At 40.1% G+C, this 9720-nt stretch overlaps 1 protein-coding gene across 3 annotated transcripts in view; it reads right to left on the bottom strand.

The window, feature by feature from the left end:
- The window catches only part of lrp4 (low density lipoprotein receptor-related protein 4), a 152748-nt gene that overhangs the window by 46147 nt on the left and 96881 nt on the right, over positions 1-9720 (bottom strand). For all 3 annotated transcript variants that reach the window (XM_024295166.2, XM_024295167.2, XM_024295168.2), the window contains exons 4-6: positions 4654-4767; positions 4443-4559; positions 3097-3225 (exon numbers count right to left, since the gene is read on the bottom strand). In XM_024295166.2, coding sequence (XP_024150934.1) covers positions 3097-3225; positions 4443-4559; positions 4654-4767 — 360 coding nt within the window. The remainder of the gene's footprint in view (positions 1-3096; positions 3226-4442; positions 4560-4653; positions 4768-9720) is intronic.

Raw genomic sequence — 9720 nt, 5'->3', positions numbered from 1 at the left:
TATATATATTTTATATATAATAATATATATTTGAAAAAATATATATAAAGTACTTCAAAGCATAAATATATACATAATATATACACATAAATGACCCTCTCCCGCTTCACGTGGGTGTGCTCTGAAGCACAGAAGTTTAAATTAAAATGCAAGCTATGATTTTTTTGTTTTAGCACAACCTTTTTAAAGTTATAAAACCAATGTTGATGTGTCTTTTCCGAGCGCTAGCAGTTACAAGCAAATGTAGCTAAATGGCAAATATTGATGACATCATGGAGTGGGAGTAATGTCTGAATTTGAATACCCCCTTTTTCTATAACTCTCCATGTGGAGGGCTGAATGTATGGGTAGAGAAAAGCCATAGGGGTAGGGGAGGAATTCAGATTGTGTCCCTTCCTCTGCCTCTTTGTTGTGCTTCAGGAAAAAAATGTATGTAAATATGTAAGGTGTTGGAAAAAAACAAACTAAGAAACACCAATCTTAGAATTGCTCGTTGCGGGAGACGGTTCACAGTTTGTACCTGAATCTGATTGTTTTCATTCTCACCACTTTCCCACTGATAAACACCCCCACAAACGTCCACAATCACCAGGCTTCTGAGTGCGGTTGGATTGAGTTCAGCAGACGTTTAGTCCCTCGTCAAATAACTGCAATGACTGAAGGCGGAGAATATCCTCTGAATGTCTTTCATTTGAACATTACACCCAGGTGTGCTCCAAAACGAGGACTAACCACGCTCCTGCTAAACTCACTTTACAGACAATAAAGCTTCTTATTGGTGTTCTCCAAACATGACAAATGATATGAAAAAGTGCAAATTTTTTCAGTTAGTGTCTCAGTGTAATAACACGCCTCTATTTTTAGATTTTTGGTGGAAGTTGTTGAGTGGTGTAGTGTTTTAGCTTCAGTGGAGAGTATATTATAATAAAACTTCAAAAGAAGTCAAGATTTTTAAAGTAAAGCCTAGGAGATGTTATGAAAACTGAAGTTTATGGTGTAAGGAAAACAGGAAGTATGGATGAAATGATTGAAATGGAAGAATTTCCACAGTATTCATTTCTTTTTCCATCACTGAGGACCGTTTATGTTTGATCCATTCCAACTTCTTGTTTACTAACTCAATATGACTGGGTTTGGGCTTCAGCTACACTGCAATTCTGACCAGAAATGTACAACCTGCTGTTAGTTAACACGAATCTGCAATGCACCTTTGGACTCAAATTAAACCTGTGCTGCACAAATACCTAAGACAGATAAATGACTTGCTGGGGAAGAGGATGAAAGTGGTAAAGAGGGAAACGGAAAGCCATCCCTCATGCAGAGACATAACAGAACCGCGTTCCCACAGGAGCTCTGTCTTCATCCTCTGTACAAGACAAGTTTGGTGAAGTTGGGAGTTTTTCAGTGAAGTGTGCATAAGAAGATTACAGATGTTTGCAGTCATCTCTATGTGATCAACGTTTTTACCACAGCCTGGTGTTGAACTGAAGTAGGGTAACCATAACAGACAGAGGCTGAGTTTGGTTTTATTTTCTATTTTTTATTCAGATTTTAAGCGTTGATGGCTTCCTTGGCGTCACCAACCCCTGGAAGTGACTTTACCAGAAGATTCCAATTATTTGTATTAATTGTGCTTAGAAAGCATTCACACTATAGTAATTATGTTTCTCTTTCTTATTGTGTGAATGCTTAGTAAGCTTTCCATACGTTTTTTGGCACGTAAAAAGTCAAGCACATTTTCAGCGATTTACGCAATCATGTTATCAAAATGTTCAGCTTGTACAGAACATTACCGCTTGAATATTTGGTATTTGTAAACGTGATAGTTTTTGAAATATTGAGCAAAATATGCTCCATTGGAAAAGAATGAGAAAGTCTTCAAATTTCAATATTTTAAGTAGATTAGCAACAAAACTTTTAATATATTCATGGGCTTATTTTAATCTTTTATAGTCATTTTCCAAAAAATTGGAGTTTACCTAATAATTTAGCAACATGCTAATGTTTTTGGCTAATTAGTAACCTACTGGGTTTTTAAGGCTAATTTAGAGTGTAGCCTCTATTTTAGCAACAGGTTAACGTTTTTGACTAAATAAGTTTACTGAGGAATTTTAGGCTATTTTGGAGTTGAACTAGTAGCCTATTAAAGCAAAAAAATGTGTTAATTTGGAATTTTGCAAATATTTTAGCAAAATACTAACGTTTTTGGCTCATTTGTTATCAACTTAGTATTTTTGAGCTAATGTGGAGTCAAGCTCATATTTTAGCAACGTGTTAGCTTTTTTAGCCAAGTTGGCATCTACTGAGGTTTCTTGGGATAGTTTGGAGTTAAGCTAATATTTGTTGCGATTTTTTTTCCATTAAATTCTTTAAATTATTTTTGCACTTTCTGCAAATTATACAAGTTTGGTATCAAAACGTTCAGCACGCTCATGACATTCAGCAATTAAAAAAACATTTAGGCTATAGCTATTTTAGGCTATTTGGGAGTTTAGCTAGTAGTCCATTAAAGCAACAAACTAGCCTTTTTTGCAAATTTGGCCTCTTAAGTTTCTTAATGTTAATTTGGAATTTATCCAATATTTTAGCAACATACTAACGTTTTTGGTGAAGTTGACATCTACTGAGTACTTTTGAGCTAATGTGGAGTTAAGCTAATATTTTAGCAACGTTGCGATTTTTTTTTCTTCATAAAATTCTTTAAATTCTTTTTGCACTTTCTGAAAATTATGCAAGTTTGTTATCAAAACGTTTAGCACGCTCATGACATTCAGCCATTTAGAAAACATTCTTCATCATCTTCAACAAACAGCTTTAGCATCTTTAGCGACCACATTCAGCAAAAAGCATTCACACTAGCATTATTGCTGGTAATGTAACTTTTATAGTTAATTATGTCATTCCGATTTAATACTAGAGTTGCTATTTACATAAACTGTGTCTTTTTTTAAACCTCTTTTATCCCTTTTGGGGTGACGGGGAGCCTAACCGGGCGACTTGTTGGTCAAAAGCGGGTTACACCCTGGACAGGTCAGCGCTCTGTCGCAGGGCTAACAAAATATCCCACATTATTAATACTTCTTCAAGCGAACTCACAGCAGTCGGACTCGTCGGACCAGTCCCCGCAGTCGTCATCGCCGTCACAGTGGTAGATGTCGAGGATGCAGCGGCCGTAAGCACACTGGAATTCCTCGGCGTTGCAGGTGGCTGTCATCACATCTGACGCTGCGCAGACACAGAGAACATGATAACCAGATGCTGGAAAAGATGCTGCAGCAGATGGCTGTCGCAGACTCTTTGAAGCTGCGCCTCAGTTCTGCTCATGCTGTCAATCATGTTCCAATTAAGACGGTACAAGCTCACATGTTACGCATCAGTCGTCCTGCTTTTAATGCTACAAGTCAGCAACCAGTTTATTGTGCTGAGTGGATTATTTCAAACATTAAGAGCCTCTTTTCAGTTCTGCAAGTAATGAGTTACTTAAAAATGTAAATACTTGAAGATCATCAATGCAATAAATCAACTAATTCAGTAATTAAGCCACCATGACAAATGACTGCCATAGAGATCCATTTATTTCTTTAAACTGTTCCGTCTAAAAGCTTCAGTCTGTAGTTACTTTTCAACAATATTAATGAACGCTGGTCATTTTCAAATAACTAATTATTTAAAGACCCACTCCGAGGAACATTGTGTTTTTTAACATGTTCTTGTGGCATTTTTATCATGATGGAGGGCATGTATAAAGAAAATTAAACTTACATTGCATTTTTCGGCAGTTTTTTAAAAATATGGGTGATGGGAAGTGGGGGCGGGGTCACTCCGTGGCAACAGTGCCACCCACAACTCAGAGGCAAAATCCTAAGAAGCTATTGCTACTCTGTAGAGGTGTAGGGAAAAATCAAATTGGCGATATATCGTGATTTTTGATTGGCGACACTTGTATCAACTTAAAATACTGACAAAACCTTGTGAGAACCAGCTTGTGTTAAATGTTCAATCAGCCTTGCGTTTTTTGTTGTTATGAGACATTTATTTCTTAGTTTATACTTGGGATGGATACAGAAATGTGAAAAATTGTTCTGGTACAATCTTGGAGTATATCGCAATACGTATCGTATCGTGACACACATATCAGGATACGCATCATATCGCCAGACTCTTGCCAATGCATACCCCTAGTGCTCAGCAGAAAATATGTCTTAGAATATGATAGTTTTTCTTTTTATTTGGCTAAAAACATTCAAATAATTATTAAAAGACCACAGGGAACGCTTTTAAAATAGTTTAAAACATGAACACAGCGGGTCTTTAAGGTGCAGCTTTAGTTTTTTCTTAAAAAAGTCTTTAAAAACTTTGGTTGATTATATCCTAACAATTTAAACATCAGTTTTCTAAAGTTAAAACAAAAACTAGAGTAACTGATTCTTTGAGACACTCACGACAATTCTCCTCATCGGACCCATCTTTACAGTCCGTGTCTCCGTCGCAGTACCAGTGCTCAGCGATGCAGCTCCCATCCGTGCAGCGGAACTCCTTATCTGAGCATTTACGCATATCTAGTAAAAAAAAATATATATATATCTATATGTATTGGGGAGGCATTTCAAATCTGCGTTTTTATGAATATACTCCTCAGTAACGTAGGCTTACCACACTGTTCATCACTGTTATCACCGCAGTCATTGTCCCCGTCACAGTGCCAGAGGCTGCGGATACAGTAACCATTCTGACACTGAAACTCGTCCTCTTCACACTCTCTGGGAGCTGTGGAGACAAAGGAAAAGAGGCATCAGGGAAGAACCTTTGAGAAGTAATCTTTGCTGAAGTGTCCTTAACTGCTGAAAGAAAAAAAGAAATGACTGCAGCTTCTGTCAGACTCAAAAGGTTTTGAAAGGAAACTGATTTAGGTTCAAGTTAAATAATCTCCAAAACCTTTTAACTAGAAGAACTATAGAATTTGGTATTAGGAACAAAAAAAAAATACAACAAAAAGGTTGTGTTGACTAAAGTCTGAAGTGTATCATCTATTTCCATAACGGAGAGCACTCCAACGCTGTGCAGAGCTTGGAGAGTGGTCCAGAAAGATGAAAGGGACATTCATCCACAGTTTGAACATTTTTTGAAGTCTTGATACAATCAAAGTCCTGACTGTCCAAGATGACCTCACCAGACCAGGCGTCAGAGTATTTTACCCAAACTCATAAAAAAAAATAAAAAATACTGAACTGATTAGGGAAAACCAAAATCTCTTTTTCAAAACTCTAGAAGCTCAAGATGGGATGTAAAAGATTCAAATTCATCTTTAAAAAGTTGATTGAGCTCCAGGAGTAACAGTAGTATCGGTTAGGAATGCAAAAGATACAGAAACCTAATGAAAACTCCATCAAGTATTAAGAGTGACAACAGGATCTAAGAGGACCTGGCTGCAGACATTAACATCCATACCTGGACATTCTCCATTGAGCGTAATTAAGCTTTAATTAAAGTTATTTCTTAACAATTCCAAACACTTTTGGACAGGGGCGGAGTGCGACAACTTTTCAGCCCAGGAGGCCAGCACCACAACTGGTGTGTTTTTGTATGCTGGGACTGATAGCTATATACAGAGGTGGGGACTCGAGTCACATGACATGACTTGGACTCAAGTCAGACTCGAGTCATGAATTTGACGACTTTAGAGTCAACTTGGACTTTCAAGGCTGTGACTTGTGACTTGACTGGGTCTTTGACATCGGTAACTAGTGACTTGACTGGAACTTTAACATCGGTGACTCTAGACATGACTAGGACTTGACATGCGACTTGACTAGGACTTTGACATTGGTGACTCATGACATGACTTGGATTTTTAACATCGGTGACTTGTGACATGACTTGGACTTTGAATTCGGTGACATGTGACTTGACTTGGACTTCAAACATTTTGTGACTCGTGACTTGACTGGGACTTGTGATTTGACTGAGACTTTGACATCAGTCACATGTGACATGACTGGGATAACGTTGATGACTCATGACTTGACTTGGACTTTGACATTGGTGACATGTGGCATGACTGGGACTTTAAACATCAGTGACTTGTGACTTCAGTGGGGATTTAACATTGGTGACTCGTGAATTTATTGGTGACTTGACTTAGACTTTAACATTGGTGACTCGTGACTTGACTTGGACTTTAGGCCTCTGACTCAGAAAGACTCGCCATTTCCTTCAAATCCAAGATTTAAAAGCAAATTGACAAAGCCCGTGCAGCGGTCTCTGTCTTTCTGTGTGTGAGTTTGTGTGTGTGCGTCTTCAGAACAACATCCAATCAAATTAGGTCCATGTTGGCTTGAGGCAGCAATCCAACCCATCAAATTGGAGAATAACCGATGATGTCATCTATCAATCGGAGGGGCAGTTCCTGGTCGCCTCTGTTTTTACGTTCTAGTAAGAATGTAAAAACATAATTCTGCTAAGTTTTCAGTTCGTCACATTTCTGCCGACTGTAGAAGAATCTTAAAGCTCTGCAGTTTGCCACACCTTTCAGTTTCTTCTACCCCTCCAAATATTTGGACTTTTTTTAACCATACCTAAGCTGCTCCAACGTCTTTATTCACACATCCCAAACAATGTGTCCCACCGTTAGCCCCACGACTGATGGCAGAACTCAGGCGTGTACAAGATTGAGGCTGATTTAACTGGTTTGCTGAGGAGAAGCCCTGATGGATGGCCCCTGGCAGGAGGTAATCTATAATTTATCGCTGTTGTGTGCGAGGTGGCTGAAGCACAGGGAGACCGGGGGAAAACAGACACCCACAGAGAGGAGGCCCGAGCAGAGATATTTTTCCTTCATACGCAGAACTGTTTCATCTTTCATCCGACAGTACACCAGGGAAACAAACGCACAACGCTTCCGAGGTCAGTGACATGACACGAGGGAGATAGCAGCCAAAACACATGTCCAGTTGTCCCTGTGGTAGCTTTTACCAAACAGTTTCAGGTGGACTTGCTAATGAGTAATGACACGTAAACTCTCCATCCTGTAAACACCTGAGAATTCAGAAAATTATCCTTAAGAAGAAAAAACGGTGTGAAATCCTGCATTTACAAGCCAAGACGACCCACTGATATTCTCACAAGCATCACAAACCCATGCACAATCGACAACAATGTTTATTCAATCTATAATTCAGGCTGTAAGATAATTGATTCTCCCCGTTCATCTGTCTCTTCCATCTCTTCTCCCCCCTCCATCCGTGAAGTAAACAGAAGGAGGTCAGAGGTCAACAAGCCCTCAAGGTGCTCATCACTCACACAGCAGCCAAACGTCAAAGGCCAAAGGCCACTGGGAGCCGTTACTAGGCTCCTTACATGTGTGCGCACATGTCATGAAATGTTTCGCCTTTTCTTCTTTGTGAAATGTCTACAAAACGTTTGGAATTCTGAAAATCCCATGTTCAAATACACCTTGGCTTCAGCGTCAGCAGAGTGCGGGCGACGGTCCCAGCCCCTCTAAATAATGAAAGAAACTCCACTCAATGAAGACCAAACACATACATGTATAAAGGAGAGAAAGGCTGACCTGGCGCAGAATTCAAGAGTAAGAAAAAAAAAAACATGAAATAATAAGTAGTTTGTGAACCAGCAGTGAGCAGAAAATGTGCTGGGCATGTGGATGAAAAATTCATAGGCAGCTTGAAGCAGACAGACCCCCCATCAGAAAGTGTTTCAGTGTCTGGCTGCTGACACCGTATGTGGGTCAGGAGAGGAGGAGGAGGAGGACGGGTCTGAGGATGATGGATAAGACACAATCGGAAAACAAAGAGCCAGACTGTACCTGCTGTGCACGGAATACCACAGGAAACAACCCTACCAGGTGTGGAAGGCATATTCAACCAGAAGATCCACCTTTATAATATTTCAAGCCATACATCTCAAATTGTGTTTGACAAAGTGGCGTCCCATAAATATCATATATCACTGGGAGTTAACAGAAAGAAACAGCTGTAAACTTTCCCATACTTTCAATGCATCGAAGCATAAGGACGCTGATGATGTTGGGGAGTTCTGCAATGCCCTCCGTCGGGTCAAAATGTCGTCTCATCAGTCCCGAGCAAAAAAAATGCAGAACACTTCATTATTTTTGCTTTATGGCCAATTCAAGAGGCGCCCGCCAGCAGGTTCTTGAGTTACAGTCACAGCAGACGCCCGTGAGCTCATGGTTGCAGCTTTGGAAAAGCCACTCCTTCATTAGGCTACATTCACACTGACCAAGGCCACTCACATTCAAGCGGACACGTTCAGTGTGAAGTCTATGTCAGGGATAGACAACTCTAGTCCTCAACATCCCCTGCTCTGGCATGTTCCAATTGGCTGGACACACCTGAACCAGGTAATCAGTCATGAGTAGGGCTTGGATATCTGGAAATCATGCAGACACTGCGGCCCTCGGGGCCTGGAGCTGCCTATCCCTGGTTTATGTAAACGCTTGTAAACATGTGTTTTGTGCTTCCGTGTTCACGCATTGGTATGCACGATTTTAAGTCAGGCTTTAAGTAAAAACCAGGCTATCACTGAACTAGTGCTGAAAGTTCAACCAGCTGAACTTTGACTAATCAGGGAGTCGGTTTTGGTAGTATTGGATAGTGTCCTTTCAAAACACAGACGTGCCAAACGTTGTGAACTTGATAATCAAGGAGAAATCAATAATTGCTGTTTGTGCCTATCCAGAAACGCATAAGCATTCATATCAAAATAGAGCTGCAAAAGAAAAAGCCAGGAGCAAGTTTCATGAGAATTGCACCAGTTGTCTTCCAACTGTTGGTGGTGGACAAGCACTAGTAAACAGTAGGAAACAAAAGAAGGAGAGCCTTCTCCATGCCACTCCCCGCTTGTCCGGTGTGAACACCACAGCCTGAATGTGTGTTTGTGAAACGGTAAATCGCGCTTTCTTGAACCTGGAACACATGTCCAGTGTAATTGTAGCAATAAAGATTTGGTGTTCATGAAGTCCATGTCAACAACAAAAAATGAGACGAAGCAGGAGAGGGAATCATCTCACTCTCACCACACTTGTTGGTTAACGTTTGAAAAAGCAAACCTTCATTTGTACATTGTTGCAGCAGCAAGAGAAGTACTGTCCAAGAAAAATGAAAGTCCCATGTACAGTATATCTTCCAGTTGTGGTCGGTCTCTATTAGATGCCGGTCTCCAATAAACGTCAGGTATAACAGGTGTCCGTTCCTCTAGATCAGGGTTCTTGGTTTACTTGGAGCCACTGAAGGCAGAGTCTGGCTGAGTCTGGGCCATATGGGGTTTCATTTGTTCCAAAAATATGTTTTAGCATTCACTGTCTATGTCTTTGGTCCATTCTCTATGTCTATTAAACAAGTTCATTGAACATTTGTTCATGTCTATGTACTACTAAACAAAATCTTCTACATGTCCTGTGAAACGACAGGAGCTAACGATGCTAACAACTGTTGCTAAGGACTTTTCTGACAACCAGATCCAACAACAATAACAAATACAAAGTTTAAAACATTAAGCAAGCTGAAACTTCACAAAGTGAATACAAAGCTATCTTCAAAGAAGCATAGATATTGCTTAGTAACTTTCATTTTAAGGCTGGTCTACAAAATAGTAACATGGGGGCCGCCAGTATGAGACCCCTGCTTTAGATACAGGTCCCTAATAGCGCCCAGGTTCTTTTAAGAGACCCCGCCCCACCCCAGC

This window comes from Oryzias melastigma, linkage group LG3, assembly GCF_002922805.2.
Source record: "Oryzias melastigma strain HK-1 linkage group LG3, ASM292280v2, whole genome shotgun sequence".
Lineage (NCBI taxonomy): Eukaryota > Metazoa > Chordata > Actinopteri > Beloniformes > Adrianichthyidae > Oryzias > Oryzias melastigma.
This window is presented reverse-complemented; position numbering and strand designations above follow the sequence as displayed.